The sequence below is a fragment of the Protopterus annectens genome, chromosome 11.part0 (genome assembly GCF_019279795.1).
Source record: "Protopterus annectens isolate FY-2018-M chromosome 11.part0, PAN1.0, whole genome shotgun sequence".
In the NCBI taxonomy this organism is placed as follows: domain Eukaryota; kingdom Metazoa; phylum Chordata; order Ceratodontiformes; family Protopteridae; genus Protopterus; species Protopterus annectens.
In genome coordinates this window covers 28,128,582-28,156,083 of record NC_056745.1, presented here as the reverse complement: position 1 = coordinate 28,156,083, position 27,502 = coordinate 28,128,582, and the positions used below count along the sequence as shown (strand labels likewise).

Below are 27,502 nucleotides of genomic sequence, written 5' to 3'. Positions count from 1 at the left end.
TTGGAAATATTAGCAAAAACAAATGTTATTGTATCAGTAATGTTTTTTTATTGTAATGTATTATGTTCCTGGAGCTTTTCTCCCCGGGTCTCTGCTGGAAAAGGGCTATTTTGTAGCTCAGTCAGACTTTTCCCAGTCAACAAATGTAAAATAAAATAAAACAAATAAATAAAATAAATTTTGAGTTTGAAGAATAGCAATGTATTTGTGGAGTAGAGAGTACAAGATATGTTGGAATAAGATTTGTGGTTGGGGGACTGGGCAGAAGTGATGGAGGTGGATGTGAGCTGTGTGTGAGTGGGATGAAATTTTCTAAAACGAAGAAGGACTGAAAGAGAAAGGGACAAGGGAAGGAGTAATATGGTCATAGATAGTGTCATTATAGATAGAAAAATAAAAAAATGAGTAACAAGACATTCACAACTGTGGGCACTACAGTGGCGAACGAGACATTCACAACTGTGGGCACTACAGTGGTGAACGAGACATTCACAACTGTGGGCACTACAGCAGTATCACATTCCTGTCACACTGCTTGAAAGTCCTGGATAAGGTGATACATAGATGAGTAGAAAGTAAGATGGGAGGTGAACAGTTCAGATTCAAATCACAGTGCAGTACAACCAGCTTGATGTTTACAGTGAGACAGATAGTGAAGAAAAAGCTGGAGATGAGGAAATGGTCCAACTACGCATTTCTTTACTTGAAGAAAGAGTATGACAAGGTTCTAAGAAAGGTGATTTGAGCAATCCTGTAATGGCCTAAAGTCCTAGAGATATTGGGAGAATTAGCATATTGTTTCTACAAGGACCGAATGACTCAACTATGAAGAGCGTCCAGACTCACAAAAGGGTTTCCAGTGGGAGTGGGTGTGCACCAGGGCTCAGCTTTGAGCCCACTATTATTCATTCTAGGGATGGACTACTTTAGCAAATAGGTCAGAGGTGACATATCAATGATGTTGCTGTACGCAGACAATCCAACACTACAAGCAGACTGAGAAGGAACTTCAGCAGATGACAGGAGACTGGAATGCAATGCTGAGGTACATGGGATGAAACTCAGTACAGATGAAACAGTTATCTTGGTGGAAAATAACTGAAGTCATGAAAAGTTGAAAACTGAGGCAGAAAGGAATACAGTGGAACAGCTTAACAGCTCCTTGTTTCTCAGAGGCATGATTAAGGAGAAGGGAAATCACAATGACCACATCAAAGCTAAAATCAGAGGTTCTGTAGCCACCTAGCACACATTGTTAGGTGTTAGTAAGCTGCAAATGAATGTTAAACAAGTTGAAAAGTAAGTTGTACAAGACAGTGGTGCTTTTGTATGGCAGAGTAGTTGAAAAAGATTGAATTGATAGAGATAAAGTCCCTGTGATGAGTGGTAGGATCAGCTGTGTAGCGTATCGAGGGTGTGACAAGAGGGGAAGCTGCCCTGGGTGCAAAGCATTAGAGGGCATGATCATGCAATCCTTATAGTGCTTAAGTAATAATGCATAGTAGCTTTTAATTGTCAATATTGTCAGCTGAGTCGTAGATTGCCATGTGTGGTCTAACTGCAGCATTTGATTACTGCAGGTGCAGCAAGCAGTTTGCTACAGTTGAAAAAAAAAGAGTTTTTTTTTGTTTGCTTCCTTTTTTAAAGATACATCTGTGTGCTGTAGTATTCCATGCCTAATAGAAACTGTAGCATCTGCTCCAGTTTGCTACAGTTTAAACCAGAACTCCAGCACTTTAGTGCTGTGTGTTGCTTAGGTTCATAGGTTCATAGGTTCATACTAGGCTATCTGCCCTGGGACAATTGTACGTAAACTGTAGCAACTGCTTGTTACAAATGAGAAGAGCTTATTTCTCTTGTTTTTTTTTTTTTTTTTTTTTTTTTTATCAGTAGTTGTGGAAAAAGGGGTGGGGTTACGTACAGAAACGTGACATGATAGGCTCCTGCATATCAGCATTTCAGGGCACCAGGAAAGATCTCCAACTTTATTTATTTATTTGCTCCTGAACCAAATTAAGGAGCACCAGACTGAGGAATGGCTCCAGGTGCTGGATGAGCCAGCTATGCCCCAGGGTAGTTTGTAGACTTTGGGGCAGATGAAGAAATGATGATACTATAGAGAAGGAGAACAGATTGCTGTGGTTCAGTCAGGTATGTAGGAATGCAGAAAATTGCTTGGTGAAAAAAATTTAGAAGAGACAGGAAGAAGGCAAGAGAAGATGAGGGCATGCAGGCAAGTGGTGGGTATATTGTGTGACAGAAGACTGTCAAAGAAGGTAGGAGGGTGGCACTGAAGCAAGAGAGTTGGTGACATTGGATGTCAGACCCTGACCCTTGTAGAAAAAAAATGAGAAAAAGGGATTGGAGGAGGAGGATGACAATAATAATGTCAAACCGACTGGCTGGTAATTACTTAATAAGAATGACAAACCGATTGTCATTCTTATTAAGTAATTACCAGCCAATCGGTTTGTCATTCTTATTAAGTATTTACCAGCCAAACCGATTGGCTGGTAATTACTTAAGAATGACAAACCGATTGGCTGGTAATTACTTAAGAATGACAAACCGATTGGCTGGTAATTACTTAATAAGAATGACAAACCGATTGGTTGGTAATTACTTAATAAGAATGACAAACTGATTGGCTGGTAATTACTTAATAAGAATGACAGACCGATTGGCTGGTAATTACTTAATAAGAATGACAAACCGATTGGCTGGTAATTACTTAATAAGAATGACAAACTGATTGGTTGGTAATTACTTAATAAGAAGGACAAACCGATTGGCTGGTAATTACTTAATAAGAATGACAGACCGATTGGCTGGTAATTACTTAAGAATGACAAACTGATTGGTTGGTAATTACTAAATAAGAATGACAAACTGATTGGTTGGTAATTACTTAATAAGAATGACAAACTGATTGGCTGGTAATTACTTAATAAGAATGACAAACTGATTGGTTGGTAATTACTTAAGAATGATAAACCGATTGGCTGGTAATTACTTAATAAGAATGACAGACCGATTGGCTGGTAATTACTTAATAAGAATGACAAGCTGATTGGTTGTTAATTACTTGATAAGAATGACAAACTGATTGGTTGGTAATTACTTAATAAGAATGACAAACTGATTGGTTGGTAATTACTTAATAAGAATGACAAACTGATTGGTTGGTAATTACTTAATAAGAATGACAAACTGATTGGCTGGTAATTACTTAATAAGAATGACAAACCGATTGGTTGGTAATTACTTAAGAATGATAAACCGATTGGCTGGTAATTACTTAATAAGAATGACAGACCGATTGGCTGGTAATTACTTAATAAGAATGACAAACTGATTGGTTGGTAATTACTTAATAAGAATGACAAACTGATTGGTTGGTAATTACTTAATAAGAATGACAAACTGATTGGTTGGTAATTACTTAATAAGAATGACAAACTGATTGGCTGGTAATTACTTAATAAGAATGACAAACCGATTGGTTGGTAATTACTTAATAAGAATGACAGACCGATTGGTTGGTAATTACTTAATAAGAATGACAGACCGATTGGCTAATAATTACTTAATAAGAATGACAAACTGATTGGTTGGTAATTACTTAATAAGAATGACAGCCATCTTTATGGTTGGAGAAAACACAATTTCCAAGAATGTTGAAATATGGCATGAAAAAATTATGGTGTTTAAAAGCAAAGCATGTGAGGATATCAGGACATCAGATAGATGTAGAATACATTTTCCTAGAATACTATCAGGCCTCATGTTACTACTGGATTTTATTTTTCTTAGGGATGTATGACTACCACTTTTATCATTTGCAGGCAAACAGATGTATATTTACCAGTTATTACAGCACTTCTATAATTAGCATATTGCCTAGATCAGTGGGATCAGTTACAGCTAAGTAGTGGCCTTATTCAAGTGCGCCTACCCTTGAAATCGTTCACATATTTATAAAATTGGTTCAGGTCAGTCAGTCACCGTTATTCAAGTAGAAACTTTTTCAGGACTAAATACATTCTGATAGTGGAGATGGCATTCCTTATTTGGCATTTGCATTTAGTAGAAATAGTGCAATTGTCTGATGCTGACAGAGGCACTGTACCACCTCCACACTTACCTGTAGGACAATGCCTACAGTTTGTTCTTACTCTTCCACTAGGGATTCCACAGTGGTGATGGAAAGAATCGGTTCAAAACTGACAGGGATAGAGATGATGTTCATGCACATGGGCACAAAGAATGAAGAAAGATACAATGTGGAATCTAGGAGTGTTTATTTGTTCGATAAAAATGTTCCTTCGAGGTGACACGTATCTGTTTTGCTACAAACTGTTTTGCTGTCTTTTGAATCAAGAAGCACTGGCCATGCTAATGAATAGTAATTTACTTGAATTTTATGGTGCTGATAATTTTTTTTTTGATTTATTACTTATTTTTGCAATATGTATATTTTAGCTTAACTAATACATAGATTAAGGGCCCCAGTCAGCCCCATAAAACTTGCAGCAACACAACGTTGTCTTTCCATAATTGTAAAAAAGTGGTTTCATAATAGAACACCATCTATAGCATCAGATGATAGTTTAAAAAAGTATTATGTGGACAGTGAATAAGTATTTTAAAGTATAAAATGTAGATGCTTAATTATGTGGACAGCAAATAAGTATTTCACAGTATAAAATGTAGATGCTTACTTATGTGGACAGTGAATAAGTATTTCACAGTATACTTATGTGGACAGCAAACAAATATTTCACAGCATAAAGCATACACAATTATGTGGACAGCAAAAAGGTATTTCACTGTATAAAATATAGACTCTTATAGCTGTGAAATATAGGTAAAATATGTCAAACATAGAATGTCTGTCATTATAGCAAGACCCACTAAATACATTCCTGAGCAGGACTTGTCAAATGGCACTAACATTTCAGGACCTGCATCACGTGAATTTGCTACACCAACCACGACACCATTACTATCCTTGTCTTTTTATATATACTATAAACACTCATTCAGTGAAGGTGTATAACAGCACATTACACATGTTGTGTATATTACAAAAGGTATAGTGCTAACCTTCACAAAGTACAAATACTTGTACATGCAGCTCTGAGTACCACTCATTGTGCTACATGTCAAAATTAATATGCTAGCGTAAATAAGGCTCCATGAGTAGGGTGTCTGTGTCTTGTATACAGTCATTAGCAAACCTTAAGTAAAGACCTGAAATAACACATTTCAAATGTTGTGTCAATGACACAATGTATAACTCTAATCCTACACAAAGTCATTATACTATAAAGCACACCTGTGCAGGGCTGGATCCAGCACAAGGTGATCTAGGTAGCAGGCCAGGGAGCCCAGCTATGCAAAAAGTAGTTAAAAAAATACATTTTTGCTTCTGTGATTAACAAAAAAAAAAAAAAAAAAAACTTGCTGCTCATTGTCAGCATTCAAACTGCTCTGTTCCTATGAGATAAAAAATGATAACTTTCTGCTCCTCACCAGCGCTTCTTCAACAACAGCTTTAAAATATAGTTAATGAAGACAATTAACTCCTACTCAGCATCTAGTCCTTCTTGTAGAGCAACAACTCTGGTCTCTTCCATTGGCTAGAGCTGCAAGACCGGACAATCGGCACATGTTTTGATTTTACTCCTTGCAAACAGGAGATGATGAAGCATAAAATCCAGGGGGGTTGGAGTTGAATTTCTTGAGTAGAACCAAACATCACCTGGAGCTGAATTTATTATGGACCCACACAAATGCTGCCCATTTGATTTATGAACTTTAAGTTTGCATTGTGAGGATCAGAACAAGAGAGAGAGAGAGAGTGTGTGTGTGTGTGTGTGTGTGTGTGTGTGTGTGTGTGTGTGTGTGTGTGTGTGTGTGTGTGTGTGTGTGCCTGTGTGAAATGCCCCAATTAGAGGGCACTGACTAGTTAAGTGACTTAATCAGTCTCAACATTATTATGCACACTGACATGTTTAAACAGTGTTTGTGATAACTGGGAAGAGAGCGCACCAAGTAATGGGATATTGGTATGGACAGCAGGGGCCTGATACATTGTCCTGCATAGGACCCAATTTGTCCACAATCCACATCTGTTGACCATAGATGTGTCTAGTAAACAATACAACATTATTAACTATTCAAGTAGTTTAGACCTACACTGAGTGATGTCAGATGTGAAAACTGTTCTTGATGACAGAGAAGTTATAGGGAGATAAAAAATGAGACATAGGTGTCCTGCAAGCAGGCAACCCCCCCTCCAAAAAATGTATGCTATTTGCAGTAATATTTCTGATTTTTATACAACTTGAGGTTGTTGAACAAAAGCTGCTGCAACATTTATATTATCTGTAATTGTTTTTATATATTGCAATAAAGAATGAATTAATTCATTAATGGGCTTAGATTATGTAACATAATCTAAGCATGTTGAATTTTAGTAGTTTAAACATGCAGCATTTTAGTAATGTATTTTGCAGTACCTTCTTTACAAGTTCCAGCAACTGCAAAGGGGTTAACATTTGTCAGGTCACATAGTCTGCATTATTTGGAGCGATGACCACAGCCATCTGATTTCAGCATCCATCCTGTAGTCATCATTGCATATTACTGTGACACAGCATCCTCTAAAGATTTGATTGTAACAGATTTCTGTTTACTGATACTCTGACAGCTAGTGCAGGGGACTAAAGCACCGACTTGTTAATGAACTGCTTCCTGTGTCAAGGGTGAATGGTTTAAATCTTTCCACCTTCTTTTACTTACCGGGTGACACTGAGCAAATCATGTAACCAAACAGTGATTTGGAGCAATTCAGCCTTTGGCTAGATACCTTAATGGTCTCCAGGACTATGTGGCTAGTAACTATGAACCGGCGGTCATTGTTTGAAAGGCACACCAGACTGTAATGTTTATCTAATTCAGGAAATGTTGTGACAATATCACCAGCACATTTTTAATGTAACATAGACAATTTGTTCTTCAGTGGCAGCAGGTACTACATTTGTAGATGAAGTACTGAAATGCAAAGGTGTTGGACAGCAGACACCTCTGCATTAATAGTAGTTCTCTTTCACATGGAATTGTTCAGATGACTTTTACTCCTGCAGAGATTGTGCATATTTGTTTAGCATGTTTTATCAGCTGATTAATATTTCTCATGCTCTCAAATACTCTCCTATTACAACTGTGGCTGGATCTTATGCTATTATGCTAGTAATCTTTATACAGTTTTATGTAGTTTATCCAAAGCTAACAATAAAGTAGATGTAAATTATTTCTGCATAACAATAAGGGAGTGTACAGTCAAAGTGGCTATAACTGCTGGTGGGATGGGGGGACCATATGTGGATGAAAGTACCTGTTGTTCTTATCATCTGGTCATTTTTAAACAGTCTTTAATCTGGCTTTGAAGGACTAGTATGTACATGAGTGTGTGTGTGTGTGTGTGTGTGTGTGTGTGTGTGTGTGTGTGTGTGTGTGTGTGTGTGTGTGTGTGTGTCTGCATGTGTGTGTTTGTGTGCATATATGTGTGTGATTAAGTAGGAATATTTTGGCTACTGTGATTTTGTGAAACAAATTTGAAATATATAACTTTGGTCATAATTATTATGAATCTTTTTGACAGAGACATCCGAGAAGGATGTACTCAATAATGTAGCTGTAATTGCTGGATTTGGGGATGTCTGTGGATAAAAATTACCAACTCTGCTGAGAATAAAGTTAGAAATTCATCGGTCTGTCTTTGCAAGATTAGTGTACAGTCTGTAAAGTGGTCATAATTGATGAAAACAGATATTACTGGATTATAATGACAACAGTCCGAATGTCTTTTTATAGCTGAAATGTTCTGAAATGGGTACGTTTGTCTTAGGATCATTGGATCATAGGAAGTTACTAGGCTATTGGCCCTCAGGTCCTTATAAGCCTAACCAAGAGTTTAGCCCATGTTTAAACAAGGCAGCACCCAAAGCCCCTGTCCAACAGGGACACAGGTGGAATCTCAAGGGTGCATTTTTTGGTTCCCATCCAGTTATCCAGGTTGTGCTTAAAAAGGGATAAAGAGGTTCTCTGCTTGATATGGAGAGGGAGTCTCTTCCACAGATGGGGGAGTCTCTGGGACTCAAATCTGTCCCACCAACAAGTCCTATTGATGTCACAGACCAGGTTGAGGCCATGCGTGTGGGTTACTTGAGTGGAGCTTGACTTGTATTCATGAGCAGTCTCATCAAGGTGCTTTGTGAGGTACATGATGAAAGGGGCGTTGTACTCAATAATGGGCCTTATAAGGGAAGACTACAGGGATGTTCTGACCTCCTTGTCCCCGGATGAGATACCCTTACTTATGAGGTTGGCCATGTAGAAAGCTTTCCGTACAACAGAAGCAACATGGTGGTCAAACTTTTGAGTATGTCTTTTTGAGAATGTCATACTTGATTCTGTTCATGTATATTACCTAATGTCTGTTCATGTATGTTACTTATTAATGTCTGTTCATGTATATTACCTAATGTCTGTTCATGTATATTATCTAATGTCTGTTCATGTATATTACTTATTAATGTCTGTTCATGTATATTACCTAATGTCTGTTCATGTATATTACCTAATGTCTGTTCATGTATATTATCTGTCTGTTCATGTATATTACCTAATGTCTGTTCATGTATATTACCTAATGTCTGTTCATGTATATTATCTGTCTGTTCATGTATATTACCTAATGTCTGTTCATGTATATTACCTAATGTCTGTTCATGTATATTATCTAATGTCTGTTCATGTATATTACTTATTAATGTCTGTTCGTGTATATTACCTAATGTCTGTTCATGTATATTACCTAATGTCTGTTCATGTATATTATCTAATGTCTGTTCGTGTATATTACTTATTAATGTCTGTTCATGTATATTACCTAATGTCTGTTCATGTATATTACCTAATGTCTGTTCATGTATGTTACTTATTAATGTCTGTTCATGTATATTACCTAATGTCTGTTCATGTATAATTGTTCATGTATATTACCTAATGTCTGTTCATGTATATTACCTAATGTCTGTTCATGTATGTTACTTATTAATGTCTGTTCATGTATATTACCTAATGTCTGTTCATGTATATTACCTAATGTCTGTTCATGTATATTACCTAATGTCTGTTCATGTATATTACCTAATGTCTGTTCATGTATATTATCTAATGTCTGTTCATGTATATTACTTATTAATGTCTGTTCATGTATATTACCTAATGTCTGTTCATGTATATTACCTAATGTCTGCTCATGTATGTTACTTATTAATGTCTGTTCATGTATATTACCTAATGTCTGTTCATGTATATTTGTTCATGTATATTACCTAATGTCTGTTCATGTATATTACCTAATGTCTGTTCATGTATATTACCTAATGTCTGCTCATGTATGTTACTTATTAATGTCTGTTCATGTATATTACCTAATGTCTGTTCATGTATATTACCTAATGTCTGTTCATGTATATTATCTAATGTCTGTTCATGTATATTACTTATTAATGTCTGTTCATGTATATTACCTAATGTCTGTTCATGTATATTACCTAATGTCTGTTCATGTATATTACCTAATGTCTGTTCATGTATATTACTTATTAATGTCTGTTCATGTATATTACCTAATGTCTGTTCATGTATATTACCTAATGTCTGTTCATGTATGTTACTTATTAATGTCTGTTCATGTATATTACCTAATGTCTGTTCATGTATATTTGTTCATGTATATTACCTAATGTCTGTTCATGTATATTACCTAATGTCTGTTCATGTATGTTACTTATTAATGTCTGTTCATGTATATTACCTAATGTCTGTTCATGTATATTACCTAATGTCTGTTCATGTATATTACCTAATGTCTGTTCATGTATATTACCTAATGTCTGTTCATGTATATTATCTGTCTGTTCATGTATATTACCTAATGTCTGTTCATGTATATTACCTAATGTCTGTTCATGTATATTATCTAATGTCTGTTCATGTATATTACTTATTAATGTCTGTTCATGTATATTACCTAATGTCTGTTCATGTATATTACCTAATGTCTGTTCATGTATATTATCTAATGTCTGTTCATGTATATTACCTAATGTCTGTTCATGTATATTATCTAATGTCTGTTCATGTATATTACTTATTAATGTCTGTTCATGTATATTACCTAATGTCTGTTCATGTATATTACCTAATGTCTGTTCATGTATATTATCTGTCTGTTCATGTATATTACTTATTAATGTCTGTTCATGTATATTACCTAATGTCTGTTCATGTATGTTACTTATTAATGTCTGTTCATGTATATTACCTAATGTCTGTTCATGTATATTACCTAATGTCTGTTCATGTATATTACCTAATGTCTGTTCATGTATATTACCTAATGTCTGTTCATGTATGTTACTTATTAATGTCTGTTCATGTATATTACCTAATGTCTGTTCATGTATATTACCTAATGTCTGTTCATGTATGTTACTTATTAATGTCTGTTCGTATATTACCTAATGTCTGTTCATGTATGTTACTTATTAATGTCTGTTCATGTATATTACCTAATGTCTGTTCATGTATATTACCTAATGTCTGCTCATGTATGTTACTTATTAATGTCTGTTCATGTATATTACCTAATGTCTGTTCATGTATATTTGTTCATGTATATTACCTAATGTCTGTTCATGTATATTACCTAATGTCTGTTCATGTATATTACCTAATGTCTGTTCATGTATGTTACTTATTAATGTCTGTTCATGTATATTACCTAATGTCTGTTCATGTATATTACCTAATGTCTGTTCATGTATGTTACTTATTAATGTCTGTTCATGTATATTACCTAATGTCTGTTCATGTATATTACCTAATGTCTGTTCATGTATGTTACTTATTAATGTCTGTTCATGTATATTACCTAATGTCTGTTCATGTATGTTACTTATTAATGTCTGTTCATGTATATTACCTAATGTCTGTTCATGTATGTTACTTATTAATGTCTGTTCATGTATATTACCTAATGTCTGTTCATGTATATTACCTAATGTCTGCTCATGTATGTTACTTATTAATGTCTGTTCATGTATATTACCTAATGTCTGTTCATGTATATTTGTTCATGTATATTACCTAATGTCTGTTCATGTATATTACCTAATGTCTGTTCATGTATATTACCTAATGTCTGTTCATGTATGTTACTTATTAATGTCTGTTCATGTATATTACCTAATGTCTGTTCATGTATATTACCTAATGTCTGTTCATGTATGTTACTTATTAATGTCTGTTCATGTATATTACCTAATGTCTGTTCATGTATGTTACTTATTAATGTCTGTTCATGTATATTACCTAATGTCTGTTCATGTATATTACCTAATGTCTGTTCATGTATGTTACTTATTAATGTCTGTTCATGTATATTACCTAATGTCTGTTCATGTATATTACCTAATGTCTGTTCATGTATATTACCTAATGTCTGTTCATGTATATTACCTAATGTCTGTTCATGTATATTACCTAATGTCTGTTCATGTATGTTACTTATTAATGTCTGTTCATGTATATTACCTAATGTCTGTTCATGTATATTACCTAATGTCTGTTCATGTATATTACCTAATGTCTGTTCATGTATATTACCTAATGTCTGTTCATGTATGTTACTTATTAATGTCTGTTCATGTATATTACCTAATGTCTGTTCATGTATATTACCTAATGTCTGTTCATGTATGTTACTTATTAATGTCTGTTCATGTATATTACCTAATGTCTGTTCATGTATGTTACTTATTAATGTCTGTTCATGTATATTACCTAATGTCTGTTCATGTATATTACCTAATGTCTGTTCATGTATATTACCTAATGTCTGTTCATGTATATTACCTAATGTCTGTTCATGTATGTTACTTATTAATGTCTGTTCATGTATATTACCTAATGTCTGTTCATGTATATTACCTAATGTCTGTTCATGTATATTACCTAATGTCTGTTCATGTATGTTACTTATTAATGTCTGTTCATGTATATTACCTAATGTCTGTTCATGTATATTACCTAATGTCTGTTCATGTATATTACCTAATGTCTGTTCATGTATATTACCTAATGTCTGTTCATGTATGTTACTTATTAATGCCTGTTCATGTATATTACCTAATGTCTGTTCATGTATATTACCTAATGTCTGTTCATGTATGTTACTTATTAATGTCTGTTCATGTATGTTACTTATTAATGTCTGTTCATGTATATTACCTAATGTCTGTTTTAAAATGTTATAATATGTTGGATCTTTTCTACTCAATGTTCCGATGAAAAGGGTTTTCTGACTAAACTCACTCAGACAAATTGGGTAAACAAAAGTAAAACAAATAAATAAGGGTAAAAAAGCTTATTGCAAACCATAATTCACTGTAAGATAGTCCACATCGGATTATTTTATGCATCAGTTCATGTAATGTATACTTGAATGAACATGTTATTATTTCTATATAATGAATCCAGTAGATTATATTCTCACAGTTTTATAAAACTGCTGCATTCTTTGTAATAGTATAATATCACATGACATAATTATTTATGTACCTTCATGCCTCGTGATTTTGGCTTCAAAGGAAGATTTGAAACAATGGTGTTTTGCTTCACAGACATATGGCTTCTTGGCTTTCCAGTCACTGGTAGGTATATTGACAGTATATCTAATAGTTTTAATCTCATTTTCAGAACAGAAATTGTTTTCCACAGTTTTATTAATAATTTTCTCATCAGTTTTCCAGATAATTTCCACTCCTTGTAGTGGATATGCCTTTACAACACATGTAGCAGTGACATAGTTTTTCGTAAATAGATCTTGAAGTGAGAGTTTCAAAATGGACACCTCAGCTGCGTATGCTAGATAAGATGAAAAAGTACAGCAGATGTAAAAATTATTAATGAATTCACAGTTAGTCGAATATGTAACTGGAAGACCAGCCATAAATCAGATCAATTGATAGTCTGTCACCAACATTTGCATATTATATGGATTATTCTGGATAGTTATGCAGCCTGAGTTGTTTTCCATGGCAGCTGGGAATTTACGTAGAACCTGAATAATGATTGCTAAAGAAATGCTCTATGTATGTGATGCTGTCTGATCTGCACAGATTTTAACTAATCTCAGAATTCATAATGTATTTTCCTCAATTACGCTGCTTAAACCGAATTGTGATATTAATGACAGAGTTATTTGAAAAGAAAAAGTCCTCAGTGCAGTATGACAGAATATGGCTGATTGGTCATGGACATAATAGTTGAAGACTAGTTGTATGTGACCGTGTGACAGAATATTCTTTTAGTGGAGATCAGTGCAGGCTATTCCCAAAGTTCTGTGACTTCCAAAATAATTATTTTGGTACGGTTGGGTGAATGGGGTGAAGGATGGCAAAGCCCCCTTACACGGGGAGGGATGTGAACACCTTCCTCAAGGAAGGCACCCCCCCCCCAAATTGAAGACGTGGATGTCTGCCTCCCAAAGAAACAATTACAAAAAGCACTTATACCCTGTTTTGGTGATTCAGTATCTGTCACATGGTCTTTGTCATGAAAAACCTGTGACACATCCTATAATGTACTGTGTGATATAGGGACAGCAGTTGTTGGGAGGAGCTCACAGTATCAATCTTATAAATGTAAATAAATTAGCTATCAATCAAAACAAGTCATTAAAGTAAAACTGAATATTTAAATCAAAAGAAAACAGAAGGGCATCTGTGCTAAAAATATGCTGTTTTGTCCCCTTTAATATAAAGCACATTCAATAACAAGTCTGGCATTTCAAAACAGTTTCTTGCAAAAGATATTTTAAGTCAAGTGACTGACCTATATATGTGAGATACGCCAATGCTACCTTGCAACACCTTCTTTTAGGATACTGACTTAAAGGACAGACACATTTTTTTCTTGAAGCAACATTGCATTAACTTTTGTGACATGATCAAAAATATTGTAATATTTTAATTTTATTCCTACTGAACATGCACACTATAAATGTTATTTATGAATATATATTAAGAAGACCAGCATATATTTTTCCTCAACATCTGCATGTACTTACATACACACAACTTTAATTCATTATCAGAATCATTAATTAAATCCCCTTTTATGCACTAAAACTATTAAACAACAAGTACTACTAACTATTAAAGAATAGTCAGGAATATGGGGAAACTAAGCAATTCTATGTTGTGAAAACATCACTCTATTCTAATCAGAGGCACATGAAAGCATTTCGTGTAGTCCAATAAAGGGGGTTCTTGGGGCATGATGAGGGGTCCTTCAATGATTCCCACTTTCAAAATACTTTTCTAAAGAGAAGGACAAAAGAAAAATAGAACTGTTAGCAACATAAACATGTGCAGTTATAATTATATATTATGATCATTGCATTGCTTTCTAAGGGAAGTTTACAATATATTCTAATACATTAGCCAAAAGATCAGCTGGAGTGTATAGTCAAAAGGCTTATATTTGCCCAGTGAATCAAAAACTTGCTTAATGCATATTGTTTAGTGTTTATCTTTTATCTGACCAATTTCCTTCCATTTAGCCCACAGCTAGACTGTCCTTTAATGACCTTGTCACTGTAAAATCACTTTCCTATGCACACCCTAGGCCATGTTTTAAAAGGCATAGTTGTTATCAGAGCAGCTACCTACAAAGCAAAACAGTAAAATAGAAATGTCATTATTTCACTGAAGTAAATACAGCAACAATACAATTTTTACAGTAGAGTTTGCTTGAATTTTGGGGCTACGTATGTTTGTGGCAATGCTTTTTGTAGTTTGAAAGCTTGAGTAGGGTGTATAATACAACCTGTGCTGATACAGTACAAAGGTATCACCTCTGTGTTCTAGAACTTTAGTATGTAAATAATAACCTGACTGCTATTCCTGTGAAGCCTTCTCTCAAGCAGAGGTAGATACGTCCTTCCACCTAAATGGGCAACCATAACAGGCATGTGTAAAGCATAAACTTGGAATTTTAAACACTTAAATGTGATGCTTTTCACTGGAACATTTTCATCACACCACCATTGTTGGACAGGTATGCTCTGTAATCAATACTCAATAGGGGCCTTCTCTACATAAAAACTGGGCAGTCTAACCTCAAACAAACCACTTTCAATGTGGCATGCATGAAAAACATAATATAAACTACAAAAAACAATAAAAGTATAAAGGAAATGCATATAATACACAAACTACCTTTAGCAAACAAAATGTACTACTGGTGACTTCAGCTCTCTCTCTGAGCATTAATTATGGTGCATATGGCATGTAACCCTTTTGCACAGATAGTTGCTCACATGGCAATAACTGACTTACATGAATGGTTTAACACATCAGTAGCCTATTTGCTTACATAATTATAGACATAAAAGTAGCTCAGACTAATGCATTATGCACATGGCAGGCACATTGTTGCATTGCATGTGTACTTATATGGGTCTACTTCATTTGCCCTAACTTCCAATTGACTGACACCCATTTGCCTGACCCCATTTGACTGAAATTTCATTTGACTGACAAGTATTATTAGCAAGTAAATGGAATATGCCCCCTTCCCCACTGTAGTGCGAACCTGGAGTTAGAATACATAGTTAGGGGGCTGTGGGAGCGAAGCCCCTGACTTAATTTCATATTATATTGTTTGGTTTTGCTTTAATATTGCTTAGTAAAACAAAAGTAAGTGGGGGGCTGTGCCCCCCACAACCCCCTAACATTTATATTCTAACTCCAGGGTCACACTACAGTGGGGAAGGGGGCATATTCCATTTTCTTGCCAATAATACTTGTCAGTCAAATGAAGTGTCAGTCAAATTAAATTTCAAGTCATCTGGTTTCAGGCAAATGGGTGTCAGTCAATTGGAAGTTAGGGCAAATGAAGTAGACCCACTTATATACATAGCAGGGCCTAGCTGTATACCTGATTGTGTTCTCCTGCAGTAGTCAAGCTGCATGAGTGATTATGAACAGGACAGCAGTGTGGTTATACACAAGGTAACTTGTATGTTTACACTCATGAACAATTCTGTCAGATGAGTGATTATGAACAGGACACCAGCATGGTTATACACAAGGTAACTTGTATGTTTACACTCATGAATAATTCTGTCAGATGAGTGATTATGAACAGGAGAGCAGCATGGTTATACACAAGGCAGCTTGTATGTTTACACTCATGAATAATTCTGTCACATAAGTAATTATGAACAGGGCAGCAGTGTGGTTATACACAAGGCAGCTTGTTTGTTTATACTCATGAATAATTCAGTCACATGAGTGATTATGCACAAAGCAGTAGCCTAGTTGCATGCACGGTAGCTGACATGGCAGAAACCGAATGTCAAGCTGCATTTAATCCTCTCTTCCATACTTTTTTTTTCTAAAAGATCCCACAGTTCAGGGGCCTGATTCTGTATCAGAATAAGAGCTGTTGATGTTAATGAGGATGCCAGAGAAGACTGACTGCTTTTCTGGGACATAGTCTGTTGTTGTGAATCTAACTTAATGAAAGTAAGATTTATGTTTCATGGGCTCTATTCATTCTGCTTTCATCAACATAGTATCTCAATATGCTTCAGGATCTGATTTTATAAAATATACCAAGACTGCATAAATAAGATTAATACATGCCAGAGTATCAATTAAAGACACTGCAAGTTAGCAGATGAAGATAATGAATATGGGGACACAGGTGAACCCGTTATGTAGACCTAACGTGAAAATACTTAGATTGTTTGAGATTCTAATAGTGGATGTCACTATTCTAAATGTAGAGGATCAACAGTAATATAATTATTCCTCATAGAAGAATGGTGCTTAGAGATAGCAAAACTAATATTTCTGTGTTTTAATGTCAAAGTATTACTCCATATGGTTAAGTTAAGCATTTACTGTAAAACAGCATCATTCAATGCTTTGAATTCTTATACTGATTTCTCTCTAAAATATTTATAACGGAGTGACTACAAATGTAATATCCTACATCCCTCAAGGTACCCCAAGTTTCTAACAGATGAAATATGCTCCAGACAGACTTCAGCAAATGCAATTATCTGTTTGTATAAATGCAAAAGATGTTGTCAAAGAGCATATGTGAGACACAAAGTCAGACCAGATGACATCCAACCCTGACAGATAAAGGGTTTCCCATAATACTGAGGTAATGCACAGCCTTAGTTTTGATAGACTTAACATGATGATCCAAAGGAAGCTGATTCTTGACAATTTTCCTAACTACTTCGAAGACTGCATCATTTAGAAATCGTTGTGGTGCTGCTGGTGCCCACACTATTAGTCATTACTGGTCCTGGAGACATCACATGACAGGAAGCACTGATGTCTGCCATTTCTGACATACAGATAAAGCTGTACAGCAGTCACAGTGCTGCTTTTAGGGGACTAGGGAGAAACATACACATGGATGGTAGTATCATCTTACAAGCTGTTCCCTATACTACAGATGACTTCAGACACATTTTGCATGATCTATAACATTGGGATGGGTATTTGCAGTGCAGCCCTATACCATGCCATGCCTACATTTTCAATGTAACTAAATTTACTGCACTTGTAAATGAATCTTGTATATTAATTTCTTAAGTAACAGTACAGTTACATCATAATTTACATACAAACTTTTTTATCAGCATTGCCTTCACTATGAAGTCCTTTATAGTCTAGTTTGCAAATATTAAAATAATAACTTATAGGATCCTACCCAAAATACTGGTACTCGACTCATTGAGTGTCAGTTGTCATGGTCACACTCTTGTTCAGTGTACTTGCTAAACATGTATTTATGCTTATTGACAGACTGTGAATATGTCTTATCATCATGGCAGTAAGACTAAATTTTCTATAATATGTATATAATTGTTTCTTCCTAAATAAGAGGAGTCCTAGACCTACTTTGTAGCAGCATGTCAAAAACAGTTTGCAGGTGCATGTCAGTAAATGTGTATAGGGCATGTTAGTAAATGTGTGTAGGAACACTTTAGTAAGCATGTGTAGTAGCATGTCTGTAAGAGCATGTAACACCATGTCAGTAAGTGTGTGTAGGGGCATGTCAGTAAGTGTGTGTAGCAGCATGTCAGTAAGTGTGTGTAGGAGCATGTCAGTAAGTGTATGTAGGGGCATGTCAGTAAGTGTGTGTAGGGGCATGTCAGTAAGTGTGTGTAGGGGCATGTCAGTAAGTGTGTGTAGGGGCATGTCAGTAAGTGTGTGTAGGGGCATGTCAGTAAGTGTGTGTAGCAGCATGTCAGTAAGTGTGTGTAGGGGCATGTCAGTAAGTGTGTGTAGGGGCATGTCAGTAAGTGTGTGTAGGGCATGTCAGTAAGTGTGTGTAGCAGCATGTCAGTAAGTGTGTGTAGCATGTCAGTAAGTGTGTGTAGGGGCATGTCAGTAAGTGTGTGTAGCAGCATGTCAGTAAGTGTGTGTAGGGGCATGTCAGTAAGTGTGTGTAGCAGCATGTCAGTAAGTGTGTGTACGGGCATGTCAGTAAGTGTGTGTAACAGCATGTCAGTAAGTGTGTGTAGGGGCATGTCAGTAAGTGTGTGTAGCAGCATGTCAGTAAGTGTGTGTAGGGGCATGTCAGTAAGTGTGTGTAGGGGCATGTCAGTAAGTGTGTGTAGGGGCATGTCAGTAAGTGTGTGTAGCAGCATGTCAGTAAGTGTGTGTAGGGGCATGTCAGTAAGTGTGTGTAGGGGCATGTCAGTAAGTGTGTGTAGCAGCATGTCAGTAAGTGTGTGTAGCAACATGTCAGTAAGTGTGTGTAGGGGCATGTCAGTAAGTGTGTGTAGGGGCATGTCAGTAAGTGTGTGTAGCAGCATGTCAGTAAGTGTGTGTAGCAGCATGTCAGTAAGTGTGTGTAGGGGCATGTCAGTAAGTGTGTGTAGGGGCATGTCAGTAAGTGTGTGTAGGGGCATGTCAGTAAGTGTGTGTAGCGGCATGTCAGTAAGTGTGTGTAGCAGCATGTCAGTAAGTGTGTGTAGCAGCATGTCAGTAAGTGTGTGTAGCATGTCAGTAAGTGTGTGTAGCAGCATGTCAGTAAGTGTGTGTAGGAGCATGTCAGTAAGTGTGTGTAGGAGCATGTCAGTAAGTGTGTGTAGCAGCATGTCAGTAAATGTGTGTAGCAGCATGTCAGTAAGTGTGTGTAGGGGCATGTTAGTAAATGTGTGTAGCAGCATGTCAGTAAGTGTGTGTAGGGCATGTTAGTAAATGTGTGTAGCAGCATGTCAGTAAGTGTGTGTAGCAGCATGTCAGTAAGTGTGTGTAGGGGCATGTCAGTAAGTGTGTGTAGCAGCATGTCAGTAAGTGTGTGTAGCAGCATGTCAGTAAGTGTGTGTAGGGGCATGTCAGTAAGTGTGTGTAGCAGCATGTCAGTAAGTGTGTGTAGGGGCATGTCAGTAAGTGTGTGTAGGGGCATGTCAGTAAATGTGTGTAGCATGTCATTAAGTGTGTGTAGGGGCATGTCAGTAAGTGTGTGTAGCATGTCAGTAACATGTCAGTAAGTGTGTGTAGGGCATGTCAGTAAGTGTGTGTAGCAGCATGTCAGTAAGGGTGTGTAGGGGCATGTCAGTAAGTGTGTGTAGCAGCATGTCAGTAAGTGTGTGTAGCAGCATGTCAGTAAGTGTGTGTAGGGGCATGTCAGTAAGTGTGTGTAGGGGCATGTCAGTAAGTGTGTGTAGCAGCATGTCAGTAAGTGTGTGTAGGGGCATGTCAGTAAGTGTGTGTAGCAGCATGTCAGTAAGTGTGTGTAGCAGCATGTCAGTAAGTGTGTGTAGGGGCATGTCAGTAAGTGTGTGTAGGGGCATGTCAGTAAGTGTGTGTAGCAGCATGTCAGTAAGTGTGTGTAGCAGCATTTCAGTGTGTGTAGCATGTCAGAAAGTGTGTGTAGCAACATGTCAGTAAATGTGTGTAGCAGCATGTCAGTAGCATGTCAGTAAGTGTGTGTAGGGGCATGTCAGTAAGTGTGTGTAGCAGCATGTCAGTAAGTGTGTGTAGCAGCATGTCAGTAAGTGTGTGTAGGGGCATGTCAGTAAGTGTGTGTAGCAGCATGTCAGTAAGTGTGTGTAGCAGCATGTCAGTAAGTGTGTGTAGCAGCATGTCAGTAAGTGTGTGTACTAGCATGTCAGTAAGTGTGTGTAGGGGCATGTCAGTAAGTGTGTGTAGCAGCATGTCAGTAAGTGTGTGTAGCATGTCAGTAAGTGTGTGTAGGGGCATGTCAGTAAGTGTGTGTAGCAGCATGTCAGTAAGTGTGTGTACTAGCATGTCTGTAAGAGCATGTAACACCATGTCAGTAAGTGTATGTAGCAGCATGTCAGTAAGTGTGTGTACTAGCATGTCAGTAAGTGTGTGTAGGGGCATGTCAGTAAGTGTGTGTAGGGGCATGTCAGTAAGTGTGTGTAGCAGCATGTCAGTAAGTGTGTGTAGCAGCATGTCAGTAAGTGTGTGTAGCATGTCAGTAAGTGTGTGTAGGGGCATGTCAGTAAGTGTGTGTAGCAGCATGTCAGTAAGTGTGTGTAGGGGCATGTCAGTAAGTGTGTGTAGGGGCATGTCAGTAAGTGTGTGTAGCAGCATGTCAGTAAGTGTGTGTGTAGCATGTCAGTAGTGTCAGTAAGTGTGTGTGAGCATGTCAGTAAGTGTGTGTAGCAGCATGTCAGTAAGTGTGTGTAGCAGCATGTCAGTAAGTGTGTGTAGCAGCATGTCAGTAAATGTGTGTAGGGGCATGTCAGTAAATGTGTGTAGCAGCATGTCAGTAAGTGTGTGTAGCAACATGTCAGTAAATGTGTGTAGCAGCATGTCAGTAAGTGTGTGTAGGGGCATGTCAGTAAGTGTGTGTAGCAGCATGTCAGTAAGTGTGTGTAGCATGTCAGTAAGTGTGTGGGCATGTCAGTAAGTGTGTAGGGGCATGTCAGTAAGTGTGTGTAGCAGCATGTCAGTAAGTGTGTGTAGCAGCATGTCAGTAAGTGTGTAGGGCATGTCAGTAAGTGTGTGTAGGGGCATGTCAGTAAGTGTGTGTAGCAGCATGTCAGTAAGTGTGTGTAGGGGCATGTCAGTAAGTGTGTGTAGGGGCATGTCAGTGTGTGTAGCATGTCAGTAAGTGTGTGTACTAGCATGTCAGTAAGTGTGTGTAGGAGCATGTCAGTAAGTGTGTGTAGGGGCATGTCAGTAAGTGTGTGTAGCACCATGTCAGTAAGTGTGTGTAGCAGCATGTCAGTAAGTGTGTGTAGCATGTCAATAAGTGTGTGTAGGGGCATGTCAGTAAGTGTGTGTAGCACCATGTCAGTAAGTGTGTGTAGCAGCATGTCAGTAAGTGTGTGTAGCAGCATGTCAGTAAATGTGTGTAGCAGCATGTCAGTAAGTGTGTAGGGGCATGTCAGTAAGTGTGTGTAGGGGCATGTCAGTAAGTGTATGTAGGGGCATGTCAGTAAGTGTGTGCAGCAGCATTTCAGTGTGTGTAGCATGTCAGTAAGTGTGTGTAGCAACATGTCAGTAAGTGTGTGTAGGGGCATGTCAGTAAGTGTGTGTAGCAGCATGTCAGTAAGTGTGTGTAGGGGCATGTCAGTAAGTGTGTGTAGCAGCATGTCAGTAAGTGTGCGTAGGGCATGTCAGTAAGTGTGTAGCAGCATGTCAGTAAGTGTGTGTAGCAGCATGTCAGTAAGTGTGTGTAGCATGTCAGTAAGTGTGTGTAGCAGCATGTCAGTAAGTGTGTGTAGGGGCATGTCAGTAAGTGTGTGTAGCAGCATGTCAGTAAGTGTGTGTAGCAGCATGTCAGTAAGTGTGTGTAGCATGTCAGTAAGTGTGTGTAGCAACATGTCAGTAAGTGTGTGTAGCAGCATGTCAGTAAGTGTGTGTAGCAGCATGTCAGTAAGTGTGTGTAGCATGTCAGTAAGTGTGTGTAGCAGCATGTCAGTAAGTGTGTGTAGGGGCATGTCAGTAAGTGTGTGTAGCAGCATGTCAGTAAGTGTGTGTAGGAGCATGTCAGTAAGTGTGTGTAGCAGCATGTCAGTAAGTGTGTGTAGCAGCATGTCAGTAAGTGTGTGTAGCAGCATGTCAGTAAGTGTGTGTAGGGGCATGTCAGTAAGTGTGTGTAGCAGCATGTCAGTAAGTGTGTGTAGCAGCATGTCAGTAAGTGTGTGTAGCAGCATGTCAGTAAGTGTGTGTAGGAGCATGTCAGTAAGTGTGTGTAGGGGCATGTCAGTAAGTGTGTGCAGCAGCATTTCAGTGTGTGTAGCATGTCAGTAAGTGTGTGTAGGGGCATGTCAGTAAGTGTGTGTAGCAGCATGTCAGTAAGTGTGTGTAGGGGTATGTCAGTAAGTGTGTGTAGTAGCATGTCAGTAAGTGTGTGTAGCAGCATGTCTGTAAGAGCATGTAACACCATGTCAGTAAGTGTGTGTAGGGGCATGTCAGTAAGTGTGTGTAGCAGCATGTCAGTGTGTGTGTAGGGGCATGTCAGTAAGTGTGTGTAGGGGCATGTCAGTGTGTGTGTAGCAGCATGTCAGTAAGTGTGTGTAGCAGCATGTCAGTAAGTGTGTGTAGCAGCATGTCAGTAAGTGTGTGTAGGGGCATGTCAGTAAGTGTGTGTAGCACCATGTCAGTAAGTGTGTGTAGCAGCATGTCAGTAAGTGTGTGTAGGGGCATGTCAGTAAATGTGTGTAGCAGCATGTCAGTGTGTGTGTAGCAGCATGTCAGTAAGTGTGTGTAGCAGCATGTCAGTGTGTGTGTAGCAGCATGTCAGTAAGTGTGTGTAGCAGCATGTCAGTAAATGTGTGTAGCAGCATGTCAGTAAGTGTGTGTAGGGGCATGTCAGTAAGTGTGTGTAGGGGCATGTCAGTAAGTGTGTGTAGGGGCATGTCAGTAAGTGTGTGTAGCACCATGTCAGTAAGTGTGTGTAGCAGCATGTCAGTAAGTGTGTGTAGGGGCATGTCAGTAAGTGTGTGTAGGGGCATGTCAGTAAGTGTGTGTAGCAACATGTCAGTAAGTGTGTGTAGGGGCATGTCAGTAAGTGTGTGTAGCAGCATGTCAGTAAGTGTGTGTAGCAGCATGTCAGTAAGTGTGTGTAGCAACATGTCAGTAAGTGTGTGTAGGGGCATGTCAGTAAGTGTGTGTAGCAGCATGTCAGTAAGTGTGTGTAGCAGCATGTCAGTAAGTGTGTGTAGCAACATGTCAGTAAGTGTGTGTAGGGGCATGTCAGTAAGTGTGTGTAGGGGCATGTCAGTAAGTGTGTGTAGGGGCATGTCAGTAAGTGTGTGTAGCAGCATGTCAGTAAGTGTGTGTAGGGGCATGTCAGTAAGTGTGTGTAGCAGCATGTCAGTAAGTGTGTGTAGCAGCATGTCAGTAAGTGTGTGTAGGGGCATGTCAGTAAGTGTGTGTAGCAGCATGTCAGTAAGTGGGTGTAGCAGCATGTCAGTAAGTGTGTGTAGGGGCATCTCAGTAAGTGTGTGTAGGGGCATGTCAGTAAGTGTGTGTAGCAGCATGTCAGTAAGTGTGTGTAGCAACATGTCAGTAAGTGTGTGTAGGGGCATGTCAGTAAGTGTGTGTAGCAACATGTCAGTAAGTGTGTGTAGGGGCATGTCAGTAAGTGTGTGTAGCAGCATGTCAGTAAGTGTGTGTAGCAGCATGTCAGTAAGTGTGTGTAGCAACATGCCAGTAAGTGTGTGTAGGGGCATGTCAGTAAGTGTGTGTAGCAGCATGTCAGTAAGTGTGTGTAGCAGCATGTCAGTAAGTGTGTGTAGGAGCATGTCAGTAAGTGTGTGTAGGGGCATGTCAGTAAGTGTGTGTAGCGGCATGTCAGTAAGTGTGTGTAGGGGCATGTCAGTAAGTGTGTGTAGGGGCATGTCAGTAAGTGTGTGTAGGGGCATGTCAGTAAGTGTGTGTAGGGGCATGTCAGTAAGTGTGTGTAGCAACATGTCAGTAAGTGTGTGTAGGGGCATGTCAGTAAGTGTGTGTAGGGGCATGTCAGTAAGTGTGTGTAGCAGCATGTCAGTAAGTGTATGTAGGGGCATGTCAGTAAGTGTGTGTAGGGGCATGTCAGTAAGTGTGTGTAGGGGCATGTCAGTAAGTGTATGTAGGGGCATGTCAGTAAGTGTGTGTAGCAGCATGTCAGTAAGTGTATGTAGCAGCATGTCAGTAAGTGTGTGTAGGGGCATGTCAGTAAGTGTGTGTAGGGGCATGTCAGTAAGTGTGTGTAGGGGCATGTCAGTAAGTGTGTGTACTAGCATGTCAGTAAGTGTGTGTAGCAGCATGTCAGTAAGTGTGTGTAGGAGCATGTCAGTAAGTGTGTGTAGCAGCATGTCAGTAAATGTGTGTAGCAGCATGTCAGTAAGTGTGTGTAGGGGCATGTCAGTAAGTGTGTGTAGGGGCATGTCAGTAAGTGTGTGTAGCAGCATGTCAGTAAGTGTGTGTAGGAGCATGTCAGTAAGTGTGTGTAGGGGCATGTCAGTAAGTGTGTGTAGGGGCATGTCAGTAAGTGTGTGTAGGGGCATGTCAGTAAGTGTGTGTAGCAGCATGTCAGTAAGTGTGTGTAGGGGCATGTCAGTAAGTGTGTGTAGCAGCATGTCAGTAAGTGTGTGTAGCAGCATGTCAGTAAGTGTGTGTAGGGGCATGTCAGTAAGTGTGTGTATGGGCATGTCAGTAAGTGTGTGTAGCAGCATGTTAGTAAGTGTGTGTAGCTGCATGTCAGTAAGTCTGTGTAGCAGTATGTTAGTAAGTGTTTGTAGCAGCATGTCAGTAAGTGTTTGTAGCAGCATGTCAGTGTTTGTAGCAGCATGTCAGTAAGTATGCGTAACAGCATGTCAGTAAGTATGCATAACAGCATGTCAGTAAATGTGTGTAGCAGCATGTCAGTAAGTGTGTATAGCCGCAAGTCAGTAAGTGTGTGTAGGGGCATGTCAGTAAGTGTATGTAGCAGCATGTCAGTGTGTGTAACAGCATGTGAGTATGTGTAACAGCATATCAGTGTGTGTGACAGCATGTCAGTGTGTGTAACAGCATGTCAGTGAGTGTGTGTAACAGCATGCCATTAAGTGTGTGTAGCAGAATCCAGTAATTCTGTGTAGCAACATGTCAGTAAATGTGTGCAGCAGTCTGTCACTAAATGTGTGTAGCAGCAGTCTGTCAGTAAATGTGTGTAGCAGCATGTCTGTAAGTGTGTGTAGCAGCATGTTAGTAAGTGCATGTAATGGCATGTCAGTAAGTATGTGCAGGATCCTGTCAGGAAGTATATGTGCCAGCAATTTAGTAAATGTATGTAAAAACATGCCAGTAAGTGTTTGTGTCTGTGCATGTCAGTCTGTGTAGCAGCATGTTATTAAATATGTATAGCAGCATGTTATTAAATGTATGTAAGATCATGTCAGTACATGATTGTTGGGACATATCAATAAATGTGTGTAGGAGAATTTCAATAATTATATGCTGAACCATGTCAGTAAAAGTGTGGTGGGGTATGTCAGTGAGTGTTTGTGCATTTGTGTGTGTGCATGTGTGTTGGTGTGCATGTGTGCATGTGTGCGTGTGTGAGTGTGTGCATCTGTGTGTGTGTGTGTGTGTGTGTGTGTGTGTGTGTGTGTGTGTGTGTGTGTGTGTGTGTGTGTGTGTGTGAGAGATATGTGTTTTTGTATGCATGATTTGGTGGTGTTGTGAGTGAATGGCCAAACATATGTTACTGTCTATAGGTGTTGTATAGTGCAGTCAGTGGTCAGTGTTATATGCTGTATATGGCAGGGGTGCTGGTGAGCATTCAGGGGGGTGTGTTGGGCATAGTATTAAGAGGAAAGCTTCAGGATTGGGTGAAATTATATGCAGGAATGGTAGGAAAAGTGAGGTTATGAAAGTGTATGAGTGAGTGGTGACATTGTGGAGGCATGTGTATGCATAGTGCTTAGTTTGGAGCATCAGCTATGTCCAGTGAGTGTTAGTGTGCATGATTATATGTTCAACAGATTGGTATCTCACTTGCTAAACTAATTGTGTAGTTTACTTTGTTGATATGTTTTTTATGTCATCAGCCCACAACTAGTCTACCATCAGGATTACGGACCAAATCTAAACTTGCTCAATTTATTATAACCTCTGTAAGAAAATATGAGTCGAACACTTATAAAGTGAGAAAACGTATGCAAGGACATTGTTGTCATTAGTTAACAAAAAAAATACAAGGTAAGTCCTTCATATAACAAATACAAACGTAAAAGTGACTTATCCTTGCCTTACCTGCACAGCTTTTAATCGTGTCGGTTTTGGATATCGGAACTGTATCTCCATGCTTGGAGGTTGTAGCCTTGCAGGTGATATCATGCCCAGCAAACCACTTGTCCATTTTTAACATTATAGTACTTCGGGTTTTGTAAAAACCACTTTCTTCTTTCACAACAGTTTTATTGCTTGCTGAAACTGGTTCTTCATTCACTGTCCAAATAATGGACACATCTTTAGGGAAATGGTCATCAACTAGGCAGATTAGTTCCTTAAAATCTGATGCACACTTGCCTGCATACACTTTGACTTTTAATACCTGTGGCTTCTGACACACTGCAACAAAATAAAAATAAATGGTAACATATTGTTGCATATTCCTTGTTATAGTTACTGTTAAATTGCATATACAGTGTAAAATGATGTATTTCTTACAATGCCACTGTTTGCTTGGGTTTGGGCCTAAAAATTAATGGCAAACTAAATGAGAACCAACTTGTCAATGAAACACCATGACAGAGTTAAGCTTGTACGAGGTCAGTTTTAACACAGTTGACATTTTAGTGCATTTTAAAGACATAACAGAGCAGAACTACACTACCATGTATTGCAGCACACAGTATCCATCTAAGCAAACGAGGAGCTCAGCATGAATTATAGTGTCAAATTCAGAGACAGCTATACTGTGTATGAAAGCTGCCATCTGAAACTGATTTACAAATCAAATAAAAACTGCTGCATTATCACTACTGGACAGTTACAGAAGCACAGCTGTCAGGACTATGGTGATGCCAGATAATGCAAAAGTCACTCCTCCAACACTTCACCACAAATACACATATTCATTGACATATCTTCATACACACACACACACAGACACACACACACACACACACACACACACACACACACACACACACACACACACACACACACACACACACACACACACAGACACACACACACACACACACACACACACACACACACACACACACACACAGACACACAGACACAGACACACACACAAACACACACAGACACACACACAGACACACACAGACACACACAGACACACACAGATACACACACAGACTGTAGAACTGACTATGTATGCCATACCAGATCAGCTACAGAACTGT

General features: G+C 38.3%; 1 gene segment (V, D, J or C); it reads right to left on the bottom strand.

Annotated features, from left to right (window-relative positions):
- Nucleotides 1–27,502, bottom strand: part of LOC122814894 — a 129,986-nt gene that overhangs the window by 58,633 nt on the left and 43,851 nt on the right. The window contains 2 exon segments of the C gene segment in view: nucleotides 12,700–13,005; nucleotides 26,379–26,696. Coding sequence covers nucleotides 12,700–13,005; nucleotides 26,379–26,696 — 624 coding nt within the window.